Source organism: Micromesistius poutassou (assembly GCF_964030765.1).
Source record: "Micromesistius poutassou genome assembly, chromosome: 14".
Lineage (NCBI taxonomy): Eukaryota > Metazoa > Chordata > Actinopteri > Gadiformes > Gadidae > Micromesistius > Micromesistius poutassou.
Genome location: NC_140284.1, coordinates 1,003,620 through 1,028,139, shown reverse-complemented (window position 1 = coordinate 1,028,139; position 24,520 = coordinate 1,003,620). Strand labels below are relative to the sequence as shown.

The window sequence follows — 24,520 nt, the reverse complement described above, 5'->3', positions numbered from 1 at the left end:
CTCCCCTCCTCCTCCCCCTCCTCCCCCTCCTCCCCTCCTCCTCCTCCTCCCTCATCCTCCTCCTCTCCTCCTCCTCCTCCTCCTCCCCTCCTCCCCTCCTCCTCCCCTCCTCCCCTCATCCTCCTCCCCTCCTCCCCTCATCCTCCTCCCCTCCTCCCCCTCCTCCTCCTCCTCCCCTCCTCCCCCTCCTCCCCTCCTCCCCTCCTCCTCTCCTCCTCCTCCTCCTCCTCCTCTCCTCCTCCTCCCCCTCCTCCCCTCCTCCTCCCCCTCCTCCCCCTCCTCCCCTCCTCCTCCTCCTCCCTCATCCTCCTCCTCTCCTCCTCCTCCTCCTCCTCCCCTCCTCCCCTCCTCCTCCCCTCCTCCCCTCATCCTCCTCCCCTCCTCCCCTCATCCTCCTCCCCTCCTCCCCCTCCTCCCCTCATCCTCCTCCTCTCCTCCTCCCCTCTCCCCCTCTCCTCCTCGTCCTCCTCCTCCTCCCCTCTCCTCCTCCCCCTCCTCCTCTCCTCCTCCTCTCCTCCTCCTCCTCTTCCTCCCCTCCTCCTCTCCTCCTCCTCCCCTCCTCCTCCTCCTCCTCCTCCTCTTCTTCTGTGTCTCCTTGCCAGGCTCCGGCGGCAGCAGGGGGGTGAAAGGTGAGCGCGGGGACCAGGGGGAGAAGGGCGACAGGGGCCCCATCGGGCCCCAGGGCGAGCAGGGATCCGGCTCCAGCAGCTCGCGAGGAGGAGTGCGGGGAGAGAAGGTCTGGACCCTTTTCCTCAGACTGTGACATGTGATCTGACCCCAGGGGTCAAAGGGTCGAGTGCCCACACAGGGCTGATTCAGAGCTGTTGTCACTGGCTGAGCTATACACACAAGATAGGAGACTTAAGGGTTTCTTTGTGGTAATGGAGAGGTCTGTTTTTCCTGTAATGATTCTTATCTAGACCGGTGTGGCCCTGTAGGTAAACACAGAGATGTAGGAGAGATGAACCATATGTATCTAGGTTCTGGCTAAGAAAGAGGAATATTTAGATAGATCGTAGGGTCAAGAGAAGGTGCAACCTCCCAGTGTTGCCAAAGCCAGTTTAAACAGTTGGGGGATTTCACCACCAGAGGGCGGTGTACTCAAATACAGTCAAAAGCCAGCCTTCTTTGCATTACTGTATCAATCTGTTGTGCTACAGGAATACAAATGAAAATATTTATTTAAGTACTATTTTCTTGAGGCAAATCTTTCATTTTCATATAAGGCACGTATTTATGTTCTATCTACTGTTGCAAGTATGGAGCATTTAATAACGTGCAACAGAACAGCCCAGGTTTGGCTGTAATATTCATCATCCATATAATATCTGCCAGAGATTTATTATAAATTAATTTCTTTAGTTGCTCAAAGCGGCACCGCCATAAAGCATGGTCCGTTTCATCGTCTCTGGTTCAATTCAGCCACGGTTAATATCAACTTATTCATTGAACAAAAAGGTTTATTGATCTTATTGACTTCTTTTCCAGGGAGAACCAGGAGAGAAAGGACTCAAGGTAAGGAAAACATGTCTTGCTATTATTAAATTATTCATGAATTCATATTGCTGTGTTTGTTTTCTTGAAATATGTTTTCTTTTAGCTTCATAAGCAGTGTGTGTTTATGCAGTAGGCTACATGATCCTTGGGCAGAATAGCCAACACGCATTCAATCTTTAAATCCTCATCTAATTCGTTTTTGCTACGTTTGTTTGAAGCCCCAATTCACAGGTGATTCACAAATACATGTCAATTACATACATTTCCCCGTTTGTCTTTTAAATAATAAATGAGAAACTCTGCCGGATTACCTCATCATTTGCCAGAATGGATGCCACTTAATCACATTCATATTTTGGGGGGGATTCTCAGAGGGCCGTACGTTGAGGGTTAATGCACTTTCAGTCCTATTTTCTTCCTATATTCTGACATTAACAGTAAGGTGAATAAATGACAGTTATAATCTATTTGAGTCAAGCATCAGGAGCCGCGCTCTGACCCGCTCCCTCTCCTCCACCGCTCTGACCCGCTCCCTCTCCTCCACCGCTCTGACCCGCTCCCTCTCCTCCACCGCTCTGACCCGCTCCCTCTCCTCCGCCGCTCTGACCCGCTCCCTCTCCTCCACCGCTCTGACCCGCTCCCTCTCCTCCACCGCTCTGACCCGCTCCCTCTCCTCCACCGCTCTGACCCGCTCCCTCTCCTCCACCGCTCTGACCCGCTCCCTCTCCTCCACCGCTCTGACCCGCTCCCTCTCCTCCACCGCTCTGACCCGCTCCCTCTCCTCCACCGCTCTGACCCGCTCCCTCTCCTCCACCGCTCTGACCCGCTCCCTCTCCTCCACCGCTCTGACCCGCTCCCTCTCCTCCACCGCTCTGACCCGCTCCCTCTCCTCCACCGCTCTGACCCGCTCCCTCTCCTCCACCGCTCTGACCCGCTCCCTCTCCTCCACCGCTCTGACCCGCTCCCTCTCCTCCACCGCTCTGACCCGCTCCCTCTCCTCCACCGCTCTGACCCGCTCCCTCTCCTCCACCGCTCTGACCCGCTCCCTCTCCTCCACCGCTCTGACCCGCTCCCTCTCCTCCACCGCTCTGACCCGCTCCCTCTCCTCCACCGCTCTGACCCGCTCCCTCTCCTCCGCCGCTCTGACCCGCTCCCTCTCCTCCACCGCTCTGACCCGCTCCCTCTCCTCCACCGCTCTGACCCGCTCCCTCTCCTCCGCCGCTCTGACCCGCTCCCTCTCCTCCACCGCTCTGACCCGCTCCCTCTCCTCCACCGCTCTGACCCGCTCCCTCTCCTCCACCGCTCTGACCCGCTCCCTCTCCTCCACCGCTCTGACCCGCTCCCTCTCCTCCACCGCTCTGACCCGCTCCCTCTCCTCCAGGGCAGTGCCGGGTTCGGCTACCCGGGGAAGAAGGGCGACAGCGGGCCCCCCGGGCCGCCGGGCCCCGCCGGGGCCGCCGGCCCCACGGCCGAGCTGCTGGAGCGCACCCCCGGCTCTGTGGTGGAGCGGGGGGCCGGCCCGCCGGGGCCCGCTGGGCCCCCGGGGCCCTCAGGGGCCCAGGGACCCGCAGGAACCGATGGAGAACCGGTGAGCAAAACAACAAAAACAAACCAACTAAAATACGGTGTTGATTTTTTTATTGAGAGTCACTCAGAATAAAAGCATCTGCTAATGACCACATGAGATTAAGACACCATGTATATCTAATTATAACATGGTCTGGATGAATACTTCATTGTCATTGGTCTGATGAGATATTAAAGAATTAGTCATACATCTATTCATCCAGTCCGGCCTTTTTTAAATTATTTGCAAGTGTCCGTCTTAAAATGGGATTTCCCTCCTTAAGTAAACACACTAGCATTGGAATATAGTCATATAAAGTATATCTCTCTTTCTCTATTTTCTTTAACGATTGATTTTATTTGTGTCCCATAGGGTGACCCTGGTGAAGACGGCAAGGCAGTACGTGTTTTTTTCTGTCTGCTGTTTATTATGGGCTGTATTTGTTGGTACATATTTTAAACTTGTTGTTTGATTCTAGGGCCCTGTTGGACCTTCAGGATTTCCAGGAACCCCTGGTGATGCGGGAGTTAAAGGAGAAAAGGTACGACATACCAACCACGACTTTAGACTTTAGAACAGTTAAATAAGCACCATGTGTTTATCATCGATTCATTATTCAAATGAACCTTCAATAGAGGGGGGAACATCAAAATATATATATTGTAAAGTTGTATAATTAATTGTTAAAGGGGCATTCATATATGCATGACCACTAGAGGGCCCAAGGTCTCCCCCTCCACTATTGAACACAGTTTGAGAAGTCCTTGCATAAAGAATGACAAAGGGTGAAGAAAAATGAGTGAATCTTGCAGGGGGACTGAATTGTTTCAACAAAGGTGAACAATATACAATTCTGTTGCTTGCAGCACAGGGGTATGTGACCTGGAGATACGATCAACAGCCTCTCGTAGACTCTTCACCACAGGATATTTAAAAGTGTGTGTTTATAAAGAATGTGTGTGAACATGATGTGTGCTATCCCACAAAGGGAGACCGTGGAGAGGCTGTCCCTGGTCCAAGGGGACCCCCCGGACCCCCTGGCCCACCAGCAATCGGATCCAGATCAGTAAGTCTGACCCTTCACCCTCTACTGTATAGACCACAACGTGTGTGTGTGTGTGTGTGTACGGACCCCAGAAACGTTGCCCTCACCAACCTCACAGCTCATAACGATATGTATCTGACTGCACTGTAGGTCCCTTTGGATGGAAGCTTTCCCCTCACAGAGCAGCGTTGCGCTGGTCAGGCTCCATGCCCTGTATTTGCTTGTGTTTTCTTACATACATGTTTCTGTTTGTCTCTCAGACCTTTGTGGACATGGAAGGCTCAGGTTTTACCGACCTGGACTCTATCCGGGTGAGTGAGGGGGTTCTTTAAAGGGCAAATCTAAAGGCCTACAAATGCATGAACCCAACTTGAATTCTTATATATTTTTTCCTTGATATCAGGGTATGCCTGGAATACCTGGCCCCCCAGGGCCCCCTGGACCTCCAGGGCCCTCTACAGATGTCGGTGCGGGAACAGCCACAAGCTCCGGGGCCTTTGGACCCCCAGGAAAGGATGGAGCACCCGGTAAATCTGTACGTGACCACTACTTAAACCACTAAAACCACTACTACTACCAAAATTCAAAGTCATTGTTTTGAGCAAATCTTCTGACCTTTGACCCACAGGGACTTCCTGGACTCCCGGGTACGGATGGCGTGGCAGGGCCTCCCGGTCCGCTGGGAGCTAAGGTACCGTCGTGCGAAGGGTCTTTCATCCTAACTATGTGGTTGATGTGCCAAACTGAACTTGTTTTGTGTAATCAGTGGGAAGTACAAACTTATAATTATAAAATGACTTGATGAGATCTAAAAAAAAAAACATTCCAATGTGCCGTGAGATCTGTTGAGCTTTGATCTGGTTCACATTCTTTGTTTTGATCGTCCCTCTTCCACTACAGGGAGAACCCGGCGAGTTGGGTCTTCCCGGAGCGATCGGAGAGAAGGTAATGTTTCACCACCTAACCCTAACCCTAACCACCTAACCCTGACCCTAACCCATTGAAATCAACAACGTCCAATCCAGCTTCAGTCTCACTGCATACTCCCCTTTCTAAAGTAATGGCCTATTTTATGAAGCTTGGCTATCATCACAAGATCCATTCCATTCCTATATCCCTCCAAATCTTTTCCCACTTTAAAGTAGTCTGAAGATGTGAACCGTATCTCATCCTGCATTAGTGAGGGACTAATGAAGGCCGGGCGCTGATCTAAAGCCTCTACCTTCTCCCTTCACTCCTCCAGCCACTCTCTTTCTTCTCCTTTCTCTCCAATCTGCTGCCTCTCTCTTCCTCTTCTGCTTCCCTCTCTAAGCTTGCCCACCTGCAGGTAACTCTCCTTCATCATGCTTCCATCAGCTGGATTAGTGCTCTTTAGCTCAATGCTAAACCACATGCTGTCGTTCCCCACTTGACGCTAATATAGAATATGAATCATTTGCATGTGTGTGTGTGTGTGTGTATTTGTTAATTTGTTCACGCTTGTGAATTGAGTAGCATAACGATTAATGGAGAGCTCCTCTTCTGTCCTTCTACCTGGGTTTGTTTTGTTGAATCAATCAGCGTTGTTCCACATTGAATGTCAATGTGGAAATAAGACACACTTTTAGCAGAACTTGCTATCAATATAAAGGGAAGCATGGCATTTTTGGTTTTAACCAGCGTTGCAAAGTGTGTAAGAAACACACTCTGCTGTGACCCTTTGGCCGCTGGTCCTCACGGCCGTACAGTAGCTCGGCTCAATCCCTCCCTCTGAAGACGGTCGTGTCTGTGGTCCATATAAACAGACCTGTCCTCCTCCCCTCTGGTGCCCCCCCCCCTCCCCCCCCCCCCACAGGGTTCTGCAGGACAGCCAGGGTTGCCGGGCCAACCAGGGGAAGGCGGATTCGCCGGCCTGCCTGGGCCAATGGGACCGGTGGGACAGCCCGGGCCCCCGGGGCCCCCCGGTGGTGCTGGTCGAGTTGGATTTGTGAGTTCTTCTCTCATGATGTTTATGCTCTGGTCGTAGAAGCATCGGCAGAACCTGGGATGGATAAAGTTATGTTTCAATTGGAAGAATCATACAATAGGAAGGAATTATAATAGGAAGGAATTAGAATATAATAGGAAGGAGTATACTATAACACGATTCAAAAATGATATAATATGATTCAATAATGAAACTAATAATTAAAATTCTATTATATCCTTATTCATTATAACATGAGAGATGTTTGTTTGGGAAAATGGTGTTTAACAGTAAGAGGTTTTAGGATATGTGTACATATATGTGCGTGTTGGTTCTAATATCGTTGCACCCTTTCAAAGGACGACATGGAGGGTTCAGGTGGAATCATGTCCAATGGACTTCCGGGCGTTAGCGGACCTGAAGGAAGACAGGTTAGTGAGAGTTCTGAACGATGACGACTTTGTGAGGAACATCCGTTGTGCTTCACTGAGGCTGTCGGCCTCTGTACCAATTCATTTGGTTTTTAATTCCTGTGCTCCAAAAAACATGATGTGTGTCCCTTGTAGCTCATACATATGTCATATTTTCTATTTATACGCCCGCCTTAGATTACATTTGACAGATATTTCATGCAGGGTATAATGCACTAAGCCAATAGCTAATTCACAGCAGGGATTCGGAAGCAGGCTTGCCTAAAGCCCAACTTATATGTGGCCATTCAGCAGTTCCACACAAAAATGCTGCGATTTCCACAGAAAAACAGGAGTGTCAACAATTCATCAGGTTGAAAAATATTGTTCTCTGTTGCAAATCGTGGCAGTCATGTAGCGAGAATGCAGAGTGTCCGTTGTTATGATAGAAATAGTCCATATGATATGTGGTTGTTGCCAAATGTAAAAGGTTCCTCGTAACAGGATATCAGTTATACTTTGTTTCTATAAATGTATGCCCTTGACATTTCTGAGCTTGTCTATAACCAAGGTGTGTTGTTCACAGGGGCCGGCTGGTGTACCTGGTTTCCCTGTAAGTATTAAAGAGTCCTTCTCTATGTATTTATAGTGATTAAGTTATTTACCAATTGTTTCAAGTCGATTTATATATATTTTCCCCTGTTAATTGTAACTTTCATAACCCTGGTTTACGTGGGGATATTGCTGAAGATCGCTTCAAGAACTTATTGTAAATAACCGCAGCAATTTTTCCCAATACTCCCGAATAGTGAACTGAAATTGCTACTTAATTGCCTATTACGGTATTGTGTTTGAAATTACCTTAATGCACCAGTAAATGTACAGCTAACCTAATGTTGGGACCTATATGTACCATAAACATCAGGGTGAGGTGAATCTACCGATAATATCACGTGGAAGTGACCGAAATCTTGAAGGGACCTTACTGTACCGGTAACATGATGTTGAAGGGACCTTACTGTACCGGTAACATGATGTTGAAGGGACCTTACTGTACCGGTAACATGATGTTGAAGGGACCTTACTGTACCAGTAACATGATGTTGAAGGGACCTTACTGTACCAGTAACATGATGTTGAAGGGACCTTACTGTACCAGTAACATGATGTTGAAGGGACCTTACTGTACCAGTAACATGATGTTGAAGGGACCTTACTGTACCAGTAACATGATGTTGAAGGGACCTTACTGTACCAGTAACATGATGTTGAAGGGACCTTACTGTACCAGTAACATGATGTTGAAGGGACCTTGCTGTACCAGTAACATGATGTTGAAGGGACCTTACTGTACCAGTAACATGATGTTGAAGGGACCTTACTGTACCAGTAACATGATGTTGAAGGGACCTTACTGTAACAGTAACATGATGTTGAAGGGACCTTACTGTACCAGTAACATGATGTTGAAGGGACCTTACTGTACCAGTAACATGATGTTGAAGGGACCTTACTGTACCAGTAACATGATGTTGAAGGGACCTTACTGTACCAGTAACATGATGTTGAAGGGACCTTACTGTACCAGTAACATGATGTTGAAGGGACCTTACTGTACCAGTAACATGATGTTGAAGGGACCTTACTGTACCAGTAACATGATGTTGAAGGGACCTTACTGTACCAGTAACATGATGTTGAAGGGACCTTACTGTACCAGTAACATGATGTTGAAGGGACCTTACTGTACCAGTAACATGATGTTGAAGGGACCTTACTGTAACAGTAACATGATGTTGAAGGGACCTTACTGTACCAGTAACATGATGTTGAAGGGACCTTACTGTACCAGTAACATGATGTTGAAGGGACCTTACTGTACCAGTAACATGATGTTGAAGGGACCTTACTGTACCAGTAACATGATGTTGAAGGGACCTTACTGTACCAGTAACATTGTGTTGAAGGGCCTTAATTGTACCATGTGTAAGTGATATAAACGGTGCGTTGCAGGGTAGGGCTGGTCTCCCGGGCATCCACGGGCAGAAGGGCAGTGAAGGAGCTCAAGGACGAGATGGGAAGCCAGGACTGGACGGTTTCCCTGGCCCTCAGGTACAAACTCACTTTCATCTGTTGGTCTTACTTACGTTAATTATTATCTGACATAGTATTGTACTTAACTCAATAATGCTTCTTTGTGTTTCTTTGTTGGTATATCGTAGGGACCAAAGGGTGCCCTCGGCGACAAAGGAGAGATGGTCAGTTTCTTTATTTACTGTCTATCGCTGTTTATTCTTTATTTCTTTCTTTCTTGCTGCATCATCAGAATATAGAATACAGTGTCTATGACAATAGAGTGTCTATGAGGTGCGTCTTGTTGAAGGTGTCCTTCTTCTCTTAGGGTCATGCGGGCAGAGATGGCACTGGACTCCCTGGACCTCCGGGCCCACCCGGAGCGCCCGGGCAGATCATCTACCAAACACCTGGAAACGTTAGTGACCGATACGGCATCAGAAAGCCTTCTTAACCAGCTGCGTTAGAGCTGTGTTAGTGGTTTAGTGACCGATACGGCATCAGAAAGCCCTCTTAACCAGCTGTGTTAGAGCTGTGTTAGTGGTTTAGTGACCGATACGGCATCAGAAAGCCCTCTTAACCAGCTGTGTTAGAGCTGTGTTAGTGGTTTAGTGACCGATACGGCATCAGAAAGCCCTCTTAACCAGCTGTGTTAGAGCTGTGTTAGTGGTTTAGGCTGAGTTAGCCCTTATTAGCTGTGTGAGCGCGTTTAGCTGTATCTGCTTAGTTAACTATATTAGGGTTCGGGGTTTAGGTATGAGCGGCGTTTCTCACTTTCCTTTTCAATAGACAAAACTGCTTTTTTTTGGACCGGCAGTTTGTATGATGACAAGTGACATTTTTGCTCTAAAAATGTATCGGTAGTGATTTATTTCTTTATTTTTGATTATTTTGAGAGAAGAAAAACAAGTGCTTGCGTAAGCATTGGGACTGAAGATTGACAGCCACAGTCAGCAGTTAATAACAGACTTTAGAGGAAATCCAGAGTTGATTTAGAGTTGCCCTTGAGAAACACATTCTACAACACATCGATAATATTATATTCATATTCCTGTTTATTTATATTTATATATATATTGCCAATATTGGAAGGGTTTAGAAGCAATTCAAACAGTACAACAAAGTGAACAGATAACCTTGAACCTCCGTTATCATGTTAGTAACACGCATGTTTAAATCTGTTTTCCTTTCACCGCAGGACGGCACGACCGGAGTGGTTGGGCCTCAGGTGAGGGCTCGCTCTGTCACACGTGAAACACAGATCGTACGATACCACGCCATAACGCTAAGTTATTCTTCTGCTTCCAATAACCGCCACGGGCTGTGTCGACTGTGAAGTCGCTGCCATGTGGGTTACGTGTTCAAACCGCCAGAGTCGGTCAGGCCGACAGGTGGCCCCTGCTCCCAGAGGGACTAGTGGAAGGGGCTGGTACAGGCTGACCCATGCATGTTCGTTTGTAGAACGTCGCCTTCACTCAGATCACCAGATCTGAATGTGTGACTTTTAGCAACAGACACGTGGAGACCCACTGAGTACCTACGGCAGCTATCCCACAAAGTATAATCCCACCTTTAGATGTCGGGGGAGAGATCTCTATCTCCCTTCTCCACGGGGGGCGTGGCCATGTCCACACTGTGCTAATGGAAGACTTCCTCAGGGGATCAACGGAGCGTGTTAATACCGTCTTATGCTGAACACTCCTCGTTTATTCATGCTTAGGCCTTTGTATTTGTAAACAAAAGGGGCACAACCCAATGGATTAGTTATTCACTTATGGTCCTATTCTGGCTTTCTAGAAATATGAAAATGTTACATTTTATTGTTTTGTAAGAATGAATTTGCCAACTTTTAATAATAATATTATTCGCTAGTGGACTGTTTAAAATGTATAAGAATAATATAATTACAGTTTTGTTTAGTAATTCTAGGCACTCAGCTTGACAATGGGGTGAGCATGATGGAACATTGCCAATAATTTAATTTGATACAAGAACACATATTTAGAAGCAACCTTTACTACCAGATTGATTTAAGGCTCTCTGACACCGTTGGATGAAGCCAATGTCTGAATTCTTACGAGCCCCTTTAAAGTATATGGTAGCAGAACATCTGTTTCCATTCTAATGTGTTATTAATGTCAGTGACATACCTTCACTCCACACGGAATGGAAATTGTTGTAGACGGAAAGCCTTTTTTTTATACCTTAGAAACGCCCATTTGGCCCTGACTAAACCTGTTACCTGCACAGGTTCCACCTCTATACTCACGTAGCTGTAGTGCATCATGTAATAAATATTTGCTGCGGCACCAGATGTATTATCGTGGATGTCAGTAAAGATCTGAATATTATGTACAAAAATGTGTTAACATGAAAATGCACTTATTATGCAATTGTTGGAATCTAGTTGAGGTACTTTAGTGTTTTGTTCTAAATGTATTACATAGTCGACAATACCACTGAATCCATACTCACCATGTCCTCTGTCCTCTGTCCTCAACAGGGACCTCACGGATCGCCTGGCCAGGCTGGATTCCCTGTAAGTCAGAAATCTTTCTACAACGTCTAATCATAACCACGTTAACGTTATATTATAATAAAAGATTGATATTCTATCACATAATTGTCCATGTTCAGTTGTCCTCCAACCTGGGTTAACAACATGCAGAAAACCAGACAAACTCCATTTGGAGTTCCCCAAGCACCACAACCCAGCATGAGTTAATGGTGAACATGTTTGTTCCCCCACTACAACATCTCAACCAAACCTCTCCATAGCCAGTTGAGTTTGGTTCACTCAGCCATGACTTACCTGCTCTGTGAGCATACTGGATATGGTAAGCGTGTACATCTAGGTCACCCCTCCACCTTCACAGCTTCAGGTAGCTGTACGGAGGACCGGGGGGTGGGGGGGTGGGGGGGGGGCCAGCTGGGTTAAAAACGCCCCGCTCAGCAGTTCTGAAAACAGAAACGGGAAACAAATGGCACATGGCGACCGTGCAGCTTGAGTAACCATGCTCGCTCTGCAGTGAAACATTATGTACAGTTTCCTCCTACCCCCCCCTTGTGTTACTGTGGTTGTTGTGTTCATGTCTCACATGTTTTAACTGAGTTTCTCCCTGACCACAAAGGGCCCGATTGGACCCAAAGGAGACAGTGGGGACCCAGGTCTGCCAGGCTACGGTGTGAAGGTAATCAAACCTTAATAAAGAACACTGTGCTGGCCCAACCGTCAAGTGCTTTAAACAAGTCGGCCACACGCCTCGTAATGACCACTGGTCTCCATTTTGATGCTTCACTCGTTCTCCGTTTCCTGTCTGTCTGCTGTCCTCCTTATAAAGGCTCTAAAGCCACCTTTCTGTCCACAAGGTTTACATTTATTTACATTTATAATATTTTTGGGGCATTTGCATTGTTGCTACTACTCATACTGTGTGTGTGTATACTGTATATATTCTGTTTAGGTTTTCTAGTTCTTACTCTCCCTATTCCAGTCCTGTACTTTGTGCTGTAATACCATACTGTCCTGGCTGGTATTAATCCAATATCGTACAAAACCAGGAATAATCAAAATGAAAGAACAAACACTACAGTTGTGGCCGGGGGTTGATGTTAAAGGCTGTGGTTCTCCGTGTGTTCTGGTGCTGCTCAGGGGGAGAAGGGGGAGGCAGGGCTGGTGGTCGGACCCGACGGAAGCCCCCTGCCCCTGGGGGGGATGGCCGGCCCCAAGGTGGGTCTCTGCTACTCACTAGCGTTAGCATTCAGTGTTAGCCTTCATCTTGTTGCATGACTTTGATAATAAGTGTTACTATAGCTTAACTATGACTTTGTGGTACATACTAATGGTTAATTCACGTGTACCCCGCCCTCTCTCTGCACAGGGTGACGTCGGAGCCAACGGCCCCGTTGGGCCTGCCGTAAGTATACTTATAATATCATACCCTTTCAAACGGAATTGTTCAATCTTTTTAGCTTTATATCAAATAAACAACGTGCCCTTTTGTTTATAAAGTGGTGATGTTGTGGAGACCAATCAAATCAATGAGTGAGCCCGGTGATTTATCCCTGAAGGGAACGTCACGTGAATACATAACGGAGCGGTCTGACCTACTGCTGCTTCTCCACAGGGGCCCTACGGCGCTCCTGGATACAAGGGGGAAATGGGAATGCCTGGAAGACCTGTAAGTATAATCCACCTCTTAAGACGCATCTATGGCCGTAGAACAATTGAACAAATGAAATGTTTGAACTGTTTGTGCGTGTTTGTTTGTTTAAGTCTTGTCCCGTGTCACTTGTGAAATCTAATTAACGACTTCACTTTTTAAATCAGAAGTATTTCTCAACGTGTGCTTTGTGTCTCTGGAGGGCCGGCCCGGTGTCAACGGATACAAGGGAGAGAAGGGAGACGCAGGGGGAGGGACAGGATACAGCTACCCGGTACGCCCGCACACGGCACACACTCAATACACACACACACACCGTAACGCTCACACACTCAATACACACACACACCGTGACGCTCATAGGCGTCCTACACACACCCCGCATATTTAATAACGCCCGTCCTCGAATAATGTTTGCATTTGTATTTGTATATGTTCGTATATGCGCCTACATTTAATTGATACTGCTGATATGATGTGTGTATATGTATTTGTTTTGTATCTTGTGTATCTTGGTATTTGTTTAATGTCCTGTAGGCAGGCGCCTGTGTCCCCCACAGCCAGTCCGGTATTCATTCAGTTTGTCACATCCTACACACACGTCTCCTGTACTGAGTGGTCTTTGTGTTCAACAGGGGCCCGCAGGACCCCCTGGGCCGCCGGGGCCCCCCGGCCTGCCCACGCCTCTGGACCGCTTCAACGTAAGTCCAGAGAACACTTTACAACGTCCAACACGAGGCAGTCGGTGCAGGAGCCATGTGTACAGCTGCTCTGTGTGATGAGCAGCGACACACGGCCCCGCTGCCCACTGAACGGATCCACACAGGTCCACTACATAGCATAGAGGAATAAAGGAACACACGGGTCCACTACATAGCATAGAGGAATAAAGGAACACACGGGTCCACTACATAGCATAGAGGAATAAAGGAACACACGGGTCCACTACATAGCATAGAGGAATAAAGGAACACACGGGTCCACTACATAGCATAGAGGAATAAAGGAACACACAGGTCCACTACATAGCATAGAGGAATAAAGGAACACACAGGTCCACTACATAGCATAGAGGAATAAAGGAACACACAGGTCCACTACATAGCATAGAGGAATAAAGGAACACACGGGTCCACTACATAGCATAGAGGAATAAAGGAACACACGGGTCCACTACATAGCATAGAGGAATAAAGGAACACACGGGTCCACTACATAGCATAGAGGAATAAAGGAACTGATCCACACAGGTCCACTACATAGCATAGAGGAATAAAGGAACGCACAGGTCCACTACGTAGCATAGAGGAATAAAGGAACACACAGGTCCACTACATAGCATAGAGGAATAAAGGAACACACAGATCCACTACATAGCATAGAGGAATAAAGGAACTGATCAGATGTACAGTAGTGTGTCATTACTGTATACTAATGCTTCAGTACTATATGAGTGATTTAGGTCTACAGCTCACACACTGTTAAGTGTTCTGTAGTAGGTATTATTTCCTCATTTGTTGAGTTAGGGTTATACCGCTCCCTCTGTTTTAAAATGAGAAAATATTCACTGGATGGTTGAGTTTGACGTGTTGCAGACGGCGTCCTAACGCTCTGTTATTCATTTGTTCAACCAGCGCTACGACACTTCAGTGGACTACCCAGGTATGGAGTTTCACACACACACACACACACACACACACACACACACACTGATGTGTCTTATTTTTAAATAGTGTAAAAAACAAATTAATACATCAAAGTTAATGGAACTTAATGGTACTTTTCTGTTGTTTAGTAGGAAGGATTAAAATTAAAGTCAACTTGTGAATCAAAAAAGAGAGATTAGAGTTATCTGTGAGGAAGCCAAGGAGTTTTTATCAGTTTGGGTTTCTGGCAGCTTTAGTTTTAAGAGGATAGAGTGTCTTTTGTTCAGAGTTGAGTCAGTTTCTGTGCTTCTTAAAACACAGGTTTAGTGAGGGATATGCAGATACCAGGATGGGAGACTTATAGACCATTTCTTTATGTTTCCACAGCGACCAAAGGAGAGAAGGGGATGCAGGGAGACCGCGGGTTGCCAGGTAAGGCCCAGTCTTACCCAGCTTCACCCAGTCCTAGTTTCACTCAACATCCCCACATTGTCATCGTGTTAATATCTGCCTTTGTTTCTTTTACAGGCACATCGTCTAACTTGGACCTATACGCATTCAAGGTGAGAGTTTTAACGAATCCAAACAAGTTTTGTATAGATATTCCTGTTATGATTCATTTAATAGTAATTATCATCGCCACTGTTTTTATATTATCCCTTATTGTGAATTAATCAATTATTTTATATGTTTATTGTGTCGTTTTGTACCTTTATAAATCGTGTCGATCAAAAACTTAAAGGTCCCATGACACGCCACCAGGTGCGAGTGTGATTAGCCGGTACAAGCCGTTTTGAAAATCTGCCTCTTGTGACATCACAAGTGGGCGTGTCCACCTAGATGTGTGCTGATAGGTCAGTCCACCGGCCGACCCAGTGGACCGTAGCAGACGCTGCTCATCTGTCCGTCACACATCCTGTGATGTCCTAACAGACAGATTTTCCAAACGGCTGGTAGCGGCTGATCACACCACACCAGGTGGTGGTTTGACTCGTAGCTGTAGACGTGGCGTTCACTGCGGTGTGACGCCGTGTGTTGCGTCCGCAGAGCGAGCTGAAGGGGGAGCGCGGCGACCGCGGGGTGAAGGGCGAGAAGGGCGAGCCGGCCGCAGGCTTCTATGACCCTCGCTTCGGTGGCGTTCAAGGAGCCGCTGGCAGCCCGGGCCCCCAGGTCAGACCCAGCTTCACTCATTTAAAGGACAAGTCCGGCGAACACTGAGCCCCTCTCTGGGTTGTCTAGGTTGTAATAGAGCGGTGGACACCGACCTGTTGACCACTGGTCCTCTCTCTGGTATTTGTCTCTTTAGAATCGCCCTGCCTGCTTCAGGCTACATGGCTGTCTATGAGCATTCACAAACCTGTCCTTAAAACAACCCTAAATGTTTGTTTTCAGAAATGTGCAACTCACCGAGTGGTGAGTGGTGTTCGTTGATGGTCCAAATCAAGTATCGTAGCCGAATACAGTTTCTGTCGTGTTTTATTTGGCCTTTTGTAAATCCCATTGAAACGGAAACCGGACCGAAACTGGAACCGTAAATGGGGCTGTCTACGTTTGTTTGTAGTCTTTTCACTCAGTTCTCCGTATCAACAGTAGGGCTAGAACTCAGCGAAAAGACTACGACCAGCCCCTCTTTCAGTTTCTGGTCAACGAGCAATGAGTCTTCCAACAGAAATCAATGGATTTGACAGATCGTGGGGGGCGGGGCTAGTCACGTGAATAATTAATTAGTACGATAGCTTCTCGCTTTCAATCTCACTCTCTCTCTCTCTTGCTCACTCTCACTCTGGCTCACTCTCACTCTCCCTCACTCTCACTCTCCCTCACTCTCACTCTCTCTCACTCTCTTGCTCACTCTCCCTCTGGCTTGTGAAACAACAGCCTTACTGCCTAGAGTTATGGGCTTCTGTTGACAGCCTAGTCTTTCCACAAATTTTTTTTATTTTTATAAATAGCTTATTCTGTTTATCTTTATGTGATTCTTTTTATTTTAAATAATTCAACTTCAAAGATGATTCAACCTCAAGTAGACAGAACTGACTAGTGGGTAATATTGCTTATATAGGCTCACTCACTGTGTTGAATAGAGAAGCATTCAAAGGAGAAAGAACCTTTACTTTTTCGCCCCTGCACTTCCGAAAGGATTCCGGCGCTTCCCAAACAGGTTTATACATCAACTCATTCAGTCGGCCGGTATATATGTAAGGGATAATGTATGGAAATGTGTAATAAATATAGATATTTATAAAAAAAAATCATGCCAGGTCTGTTTTGGTCAAAGTACTATTCCCTGGCGAACAGACGGTGATTCGTCATTCCTGCACGTCAATCCAGACCTCTCTCTGAAGAGTCCCAGGCTGTGAGAGAGGGCTGAGGGCTGAGGGCTGAGGCATATCGCCGTAGTGGAAGCTTGTGGTGCAGAGGGTTTCTAAATAGTCCTTTCAATGGACTCCATAAGCTAGTGCCATTCGAGGAGCTCGTAATGTGATGCATTTTTCTGAATAAAATAAACATTAAAAAAACATTTAGGTGCCCAGTGTTAATCGTTAGGAGAGAAACGATAAGAACACCACTTTACCACTTGTCGTGAGTGTGTTGTAACTGTTAAAACGGGTCATTGTTCACTAATGCTTCAGTGCTGTACAGCGGTTTTTATGAATTACTGAGAGAAACGTTGTTTCTAATTCATCAAGGACTCAGCGCCTTTACTCCACACACAGTTTCTCCTCAGCGCTGGTCTTCCCCACCCCTTTGCCTCCAGGGTCCGAAGGGAGACTCCATCATGGGCCCCCCCGGACCCCAGGGCCCCCCCGGACCAACGGGTATCGGGTACGACGGCCGTCCCGGAGCCCCTGGCCCCCCAGGACCTCCCGGACCCGCTGGATCCCCCTCTCTGCCAGGGGCCTACAGGCCCAACCACTGTGAGCACAGAGCCCTCGCCCCTCATCTCATCACTACTCTCTCAAACTACTGTCTTTATAACCTACTTCATTACTTGTATGCTTTAGTTGTCTTTGAATGAATTTCTCTACTTCTTCACAAAACGCCACAGCCGACCAGTCCACCGCCCGGGCCCTAGCCCCCTCAGGTGACTTGTAAGTCACTTTGGATACAAGCGTATTCCAAATGACTCCATGTGAATGTCATCTGCGTGATGGTGCCTTCCTACAGGCCCCGGTCCGCCGCAGCCACACACTGTTTCTGTTTCAAATTAAAAAAGGGTTTGGGTTCTGTCGCTCCACCACTGAAACGTTTGTTTGTCTCCGGGATGTTTCTAACGGACAGGGGGAAGGCCCGGTCCGACTCCATCCACGCCGTACACCTTGGTAATAAATTCCGGGAGGTAATGGGAGTGAGTGGAGCGTGTCGGAGGATCTCAGAGCACAACGACGCATTCTCAGATAATTGATTTTTTGTTATTCAACACGAATAACAGTAATGGAATCGCTGACGCGTTTCCTCTTTTTTTTTTGTCTGAACCGCGCCACCAAAGAATCGCCATAGCAACATCAGCGACAGGTCATTTTTTCTTTTGGTCTTTTTTTCTTTCTGCAGCCTCCAGCTGCGGTCGTGGGCTGACCCGGCGTGCGGCGTTATGATTCGTGAGCGCGCGAGAGAGAGAGAGAGGGCTCTCCTCTACTGGAGGTCCGGTCCCAGCAGGCTAGCGTAGCGGACAGCGCCCAGAGCTAGCTCCATGCGGGCGCCCTTGACCCGCCGTACCGCGGCTCAGGGAAGGTCCGCGCGGCTCCTGTCAGAGCGGGCTTCAGAGCGGGGCGCGCGGCGAAGGTCTTTAGCGGCAGGCGTTGGGGTGTCAAGGAGGATCAAGAGGAGTGTATTTATAGCGTCCTTCATGGCGGCGGCGGCGGTGGTCTCTCCAGGGGCTTCACGAGGTTTCGATGGGCCCCCACTCACACACGAGGACCGGGCGCTAAAAGCTGAACACGCGCGCACGCGGCTAACCTTTACTGTGGCGATGAAGGGTCGACCTGGGGACTGCTTCACTCTGTCTCACTGTTGTTTCTGTTAACCATGTGCAGCCCTCCATGTCCCCGGACCCCCGGGGCCCCCCGGCCCCCCAGGAGCCTCGGGCCACTCCTCTGGGGTAGGTGTGACCAACGCCGTGAAGCCGGACCTCAATGTACTCAGTGTCCTTAGTGTCCTTAGTGTGCTTAGTGTCCTTAGTGTGCTTAGTGTCCTTAGTGACCTTGGTGTCCTTAGTGACCTTGGTGTCCTTAGTGACCTTGGTGTCCTTAGTGACCTTGGTGTCCTTAGTGTATTTGGTGTCCTTAGTGTGCTTAGTGTCCTTAGTGACCTTAGTGACCTTGGTGTCCTTAGTGACCTTGGTGTCCTTAGTGTGCTTAGTGTCCTTAGTGACCTTGGTGTCCTTAGTGACCTTGGTGTCAGGGATGCAGCTACACTACCGGCCACCGACGTGGGTAGATAAGGAAATGTTTATGTTGTGAATGTAGTATTTAAAGTATTATTTCTTTTAATCACCTGGTTTACACGTTAATATACAAATCGGACCAACATTCACAATATTCATATCGCAAAATACAAGTCCTACCAACCCATTCGGTTTGACCCCACTGGTCGCTGTCTCATGGCTTCCACGTGGACCGGTGGAGCTCCGCGCGGTGCCAGGTGCGTGCTGCGTGAGGAGGCTGTGAGCTCTGATGGTGCTGCTCCTCCAGGTGACGGTGCTGAAGTCCTACGACACCATGCTGGCCCAAGCCCGGCGCCAGGCCGAGGGCAGCCTCATCTACGTCATCGACAAGGCCGACCTCTACCTCCGCGTCCGCCACGGCCTGCGCCAAGTCATGGTACGGCTGATGATGACTGGTGCCCCGCGCCGCGCGGCCCGACGTTACGTATTCATAGATATATGTACACATAGATACGTATTCATGTTGTGGATCAACCACGGTGCCGCATGTTGACTGTTCTTATCTCTCGGTAAAGGTCTACCCGTGTTGCCAGCCTAGAGAGCGGTCTTATCTCTTTTCAAATAGAAAGAAGGAGATGTAGATAGAGATAAGAAAGATGAAAACGACCGATGTGCTTCATGTTCCTGTGTGTGTGTTTATTTTGAGAGCGTAAAAAACGGCAAAAAGTCTGAATTTGTATCGAATCGGTAAAATACAATCATTATGCTGTTTGCCTGTTACATCTAGTGATACACGTCCTCCTGGTGTACACACTTCATAATGTTTCATCTTTATAATGTATCCATTTCTTCCACAGCTCGGAGAATACAATCCCTTCTACAGAGACTCGGTACGTTGATGAAACCAATCACTGATCCAACCCTCATCCTCACCCCTTCACCAGCACCACTAAAACCACTCCTCATCCTCATCCTCACCCCTTCACCAGCACCACTAAAACCACTCCTCACCCTCATCCTCACCCCTTCACCAGCACCACTATAACCACTCCTCATCCTCATCCTCACCCCTTCACCAGCACCACTAAAACCACTCCTCATCCTCATCCTCACCCCTTCACCAGCACCACCAAAACCACTCCTCATCCTCATCCTCACCCCTTCACCAGCACCACTAAACCCTCTCCTCTCCTCCTCTCCTCTCCTCTCCTCTCCTCTCCTCCTCTCCTCCTCTCCTCTCCTCCTCCTCCTCTCCTCTCCTCTCTCCTCCTCCTCTCCTCTCCTCTCCTCTCCTCCTCTTCTCTCCTCTCCTCTCCTCCTCCTCTCCTCTCCTCTCCTCCTCTCCTCTCCTCTCTCCTCCTCCTCCTCCTCCTCTCTTCCTCCTCTCCTCTCCTCCTCCTCTCCTCCTCTCCTCTCCTCTCCTCCTCCTCCTCCTCTTCTTCTTCTTCGGGGCTCTCCAGGAGAACGAGGTGGCGGAGGTGCAGCCCCCGCCCGTGGTCATCTACACGCCGTCCCAGGACCAGTCGGTCAACGGGGCCGGCCACTACTCCCAGGGCGGGGCCGACACGCGGCCCGTGGACCCACCGCCGCCGCCGCCGGCCCACCACCCCCACCACCACCAGCACCACCAGCCCGACCCCCGCTACCCCCCGCACTACGACCCCCGCTTCCCCGACCAGAGGTACCCCGGTCAGACGGCCGAGCGGGCCCACCCCCCCCCGCCGCCGCCGCCGCCCCAGCAGCCTGAGGTCCGGCACCCCCCGGTCACCCCCCGGAGGCCCCACGCCCCCCCCGCCGCCCCCAAGCCCGCCGCTCACGTGCACACCTCAGGACCCGGGGTGAGTGTGTGAGGAGAACCCGGGAGACAGCTTCTGGTTCTGGAGCTCCGCTTCTGAGTGCAGTACCTTCATTCATACACTAGGGGGAGCCTGTTAGCACAGGGGGGGGGGGGGGGGGTTGACTCCACAGCCGGAAGGTTCTGGGGTCGACCTCCCAATGTCAGCTGTCTACCTGTAAGGGATCAGCACCACGCCCTGGCCCCCTTACCCCTACCCGGACATGGGCTGGATAGAGTTAACAGTCGCTGGGTGTTCCACTCACAGCCAGGGACCAGCAGGAGTCCTTGAGACAGACGCCCCGTCGCCGCCTGCTCCTGTGGCACAAATGACAAGTTGTGAAAATTCAACCATAATATCAGAGCCCTCCTTTAGTTGTGGTGTTTTAAAGGACACTTCTTCTTTCACTCCCTCCTCTCCAGCTCCACCTCATCGCCCTGAACGCGCCGCAGACCGGCAACATGCGAGGGATCCGCGGCTCCGACTTCCTGTGCTTCCAGCAGGCCCGGGCCGTGGGCCTGAAGGGAACCTTCCGGGCGTTCCTGTCCTCCAAGCTGCAGGACCTGTACAGCATCGTCCGCAAGTCGGACAGGGGCGGCCTGCCCATCGTCAACCTCAAGGTGGGTCTGCTGCTGCTCAAAGGGACGAGGGCCAGACGATGAAGAGTCATCACTGAGGTCATATGTACACAGTGATGACGATGAAGAGTCATCACTGAGGTCATATGTACACAGTGATGACGATGAAGAGTCATCACTGAGGTCATATGTACACAGTGATGACGATGAAGAGTCATCACTGAGGTCATATGTACACAGTGATGACGATGAAGAGTCATCACTGAGGTCATGTGTACACAGTGATGACGGTGAAGAGTCATCACTGAGGTCATGTGTACACAGCACGTTGACAATAGCACATGTTTATCATAGAAATAAGGAGATGTGTTATGAAGTGATGGGAGGTTGTGTTCATGGCCTTTAGGGTGGGCTAGTCAGTGGTTAGGTGGTGGATGACCCTCCATCTGAATAGGTTGGGCTCAAACACCAATGCATTGGTCCTACCTAACTGTCTTATATTTATACATTTCCATTTCAAACAGTGTTACTCTGTATGTTCTGTGTGAAGTGCTTGACTATTTACAAAAGCGTTAGTTTTTAATTAGTATAATTATTATTCTAATTATTACCTGTAGGCATCCCTGAGCGAGATGACATAAGAGAGAGATTCATATACCGAGATTCATTTTGCATTAAAATGTCTTCTAAATGGATCCCAAAAAAAAAAAAAGAATGGTTCCCAAAGTGTCCCAGCAGCAGCAGCGTTAGCTCAGCGCGTGGCTGGTCCTGTAGCAGCAGGGGGCCTGATGCTGCTCTCTCCCCCCCTAGGACCAGGAGCTGTTCAGCAGCTGGGACGCTCTGTTCGGGGACGTGGCGGGCACCATGCGGTCCGGCGTTCCCCTCTACTCCTTCGACGGCAGAGACATCCTCAGAGACAGCGCATGGTGGGTCCCGCTCCTCTGCGTCGTCTGGAGAACAGCGGAGAACATGTTTCAGTCCGCAGACACCTGATTGCATCATCTCATTCAATTAAACAATCCCCTCCACGCGCCGGGCCGCCAGCCGCAAGCAATCAACACATGAGGAGCAGCCAGGAGGAAGTGAGAGGAGGGCGCTGGCTGCTCCGAGGGCGCTAGGCTAACGGCCGGGGGCCCACTAGCTCACCAGGCGTGCACTGAGGTCTAATGATGGAGGAGGCCGCTGGGGTTTGGATCCGTTTCTAGAACATCAAACAAAGCTGTGATCTGATTGGACGCCCTTTGAGAGGTCAGCGTAGACCTGGGCGAAAGTTTGGATTTTTAGTGAAAAGGGGGAAACTGTGTCAACACTAGACATCACCATGTACCAGTCTGTTACCATGTACCAGTCCGTTACCATGTACCAGTCCGTTACCATGTACCAGTCCCCTTACATCACCATGTACCAGTCCCGTTACATCACCATGTACCAGTCCCGTTACATCACCATGTACCAGTCCCGTTACCATGTACCAGTCTGTTACATCACCATGTACCAGTCCGTTACATCACCATGTACCAGTCTGTTACAGTACCATGTACCAGTCCCGTTACATCACCATGTACCAGTCCCGTTACATCACCATGTACCAGTCCGTTACATCACCATGTACCAGTCCGTTACATCACCATGTACCAGTCTGTTACAGTACCATGTACCAGTCCGTTACATCACCATGTACCAGTCCGTTACATCACCATGTACCAGTCTGTTACATCACCATGTACCAGTCTGTTACATCACCATGTACCAGTCCGTTACATCACCATGTACCAGTCCGTTACATCACCATGTACCAGTCCGTTACATCACCATGTACCAGTCCGTTACATCACCATGTACCAGTCCGTTACATCACCATGTACCAGTCCGTTACATCACCATGTACCAGTCCGTTACATCACCATGTACCAGTCCGTTACAGTACCATGTACCAGTCCGTTACATCACCATGTACCAGTCTGTTACAGTACCATGTACCAGTCTGTTACAGTACCATGTACCAGTCCGTTACATCACCATGTACCAGTCCGTTACATCACCATGTACCAGTCCGTTACAGTACCATGTACCAGTCCGTTACATCACCATGTACCAGTCTGTTACATCACCATGTACCAGTCCCGTTACATCACCATGTACCAGTCTGTTACAGTACCATGTACCAGTCGGTCACAGTGGTACGGCTGGCCAAGCAGACGCTACAAGCGCATCGCACGTTGACCGCTTTACTGGTTAACTGCTTTACTGGTTAACCACTCTACTGGTTACTTAAAAAGCGGTTACGCTTTATTTACCTGGTTAATATTAACCTCTCCCTCTCCCCCCCTCTCCCCCTCTCCCTCTCTCTCTCTCTCTCTCTCTCTCTCTCTCTCTCTCTCTCCAGGCCTGATAAGATGGTGTGGCATGGCTCTAGCACCAAGGGCCACCGGCAGACGGACAACTACTGTGAGACGTGGCGGGCGAGCGACCGCGCGGTGACCGGCCTGGCGTCCTCGCTGCAGAGCGGCTCTCTCACCCAGCAGGGCCCCAGCAGCTGCTCCAGCTCCTACATCGTCCTCTGCATCGAGAACAGCTACATCCCCCACTCCGCTAAATAGACACTCCACTCCAACCACCACTACCACCACCGCCCCACTACCACCCCAACCACCACCACCACCGCCCCAGTCCCACCACCACCCCACTCCCACCACAACCACCACCATCCCACCACCACCACAACCACCACCGCCCCACCCCACCACCACCCTACTCCCACCACCACCCCACTCCCACCACAACCACCACCACCCCACTCCCACCACAACCACCACCGCCCCACCCCACTACCACCACCGCCCCACTACTCCCACTACCACCACCGCCCCACTCCCACCACCCCACTCCCACCATCATTACCACCACCACCCCACTCCCACCATCATTACCACCACCACCCCACCACCACCGCCCCACTCCCACCACCACCCTACTCCCACCACCACCACCACCCCACTCCCACCATCATTACCACCACCACCCCAGTACCACCACCACCCCACCACCACCGCCCCACTCCCACTCCGGTCCAACAACCACCCTGGTTCCTTCTAGTTTTTTTTTTTTTTTTTACGTTTTGATCTTGGTTTAAAAATAGGACGACAAGTTTGAGCAGGCACCTCATTAAAATTAAATCTTTGTTCATTTTTTTTGTTTTTTTTGTACCCTGAAAATGAGCCGTGAGAAAGTGTGGCGTCCGTCTAAACGGGGCCAGGGACTGCTGGTCCAACGTTAACGTAGTTCAGCGTCTCTTTTGTTCTGACCCTTCCATGAATGCCAAAGAGACTGGTCTAGCAGAAGGGCCCCCTGGTCCAGGGGACATTGGCACATTTTCT

The 24,520-nt window shown here is 49.3% G+C and overlaps 1 protein-coding gene across 1 annotated transcript in view; it reads left to right on the top strand.

Annotated features, from left to right (window-relative positions):
* col18a1a (collagen type XVIII alpha 1 chain a) overlaps positions 1 to 23,771 on the top strand; it is a gene marked incomplete at its 5' end in the record, with an annotated part of 57,922 nt that extends 34,151 nt beyond the window's left edge. The window contains 36 exons of the mRNA XM_084478853.1: positions 603 to 736; positions 1,489 to 1,515; positions 2,879 to 3,085; positions 3,437 to 3,463; positions 3,543 to 3,605; positions 4,053 to 4,130; positions 4,370 to 4,420; positions 4,513 to 4,644; positions 4,738 to 4,800; positions 5,010 to 5,054; positions 5,944 to 6,075; positions 6,414 to 6,485; positions 7,051 to 7,077; positions 8,478 to 8,576; positions 8,687 to 8,722; positions 8,866 to 8,955; positions 9,736 to 9,765; positions 11,041 to 11,076; positions 11,669 to 11,728; positions 12,190 to 12,267; positions 12,419 to 12,454; positions 12,665 to 12,718; positions 12,903 to 12,974; positions 13,336 to 13,401; positions 14,335 to 14,362; positions 14,734 to 14,778; positions 14,875 to 14,909; positions 15,394 to 15,516; positions 17,105 to 17,264; positions 18,381 to 18,445; positions 19,038 to 19,166; positions 19,588 to 19,620; positions 20,191 to 20,568; positions 20,988 to 21,185; positions 21,954 to 22,069; positions 23,530 to 23,771. Of these exons, the coding sequence (XP_084334979.1) occupies positions 603 to 736; positions 1,489 to 1,515; positions 2,879 to 3,085; positions 3,437 to 3,463; positions 3,543 to 3,605; positions 4,053 to 4,130; positions 4,370 to 4,420; positions 4,513 to 4,644; positions 4,738 to 4,800; positions 5,010 to 5,054; positions 5,944 to 6,075; positions 6,414 to 6,485; positions 7,051 to 7,077; positions 8,478 to 8,576; positions 8,687 to 8,722; positions 8,866 to 8,955; positions 9,736 to 9,765; positions 11,041 to 11,076; positions 11,669 to 11,728; positions 12,190 to 12,267; positions 12,419 to 12,454; positions 12,665 to 12,718; positions 12,903 to 12,974; positions 13,336 to 13,401; positions 14,335 to 14,362; positions 14,734 to 14,778; positions 14,875 to 14,909; positions 15,394 to 15,516; positions 17,105 to 17,264; positions 18,381 to 18,445; positions 19,038 to 19,166; positions 19,588 to 19,620; positions 20,191 to 20,568; positions 20,988 to 21,185; positions 21,954 to 22,069; positions 23,530 to 23,743 (3,239 nt within the window). The 3' untranslated portion in view covers positions 23,744 to 23,771. The remainder of the gene's footprint in view (positions 1 to 602; positions 737 to 1,488; positions 1,516 to 2,878; positions 3,086 to 3,436; positions 3,464 to 3,542; positions 3,606 to 4,052; positions 4,131 to 4,369; positions 4,421 to 4,512; positions 4,645 to 4,737; positions 4,801 to 5,009; positions 5,055 to 5,943; positions 6,076 to 6,413; positions 6,486 to 7,050; positions 7,078 to 8,477; positions 8,577 to 8,686; positions 8,723 to 8,865; positions 8,956 to 9,735; positions 9,766 to 11,040; positions 11,077 to 11,668; positions 11,729 to 12,189; positions 12,268 to 12,418; positions 12,455 to 12,664; positions 12,719 to 12,902; positions 12,975 to 13,335; positions 13,402 to 14,334; positions 14,363 to 14,733; positions 14,779 to 14,874; positions 14,910 to 15,393; positions 15,517 to 17,104; positions 17,265 to 18,380; positions 18,446 to 19,037; positions 19,167 to 19,587; positions 19,621 to 20,190; positions 20,569 to 20,987; positions 21,186 to 21,953; positions 22,070 to 23,529) is intronic.
* Between the last annotated feature and the right edge of the window lie 749 nt (positions 23,772 to 24,520).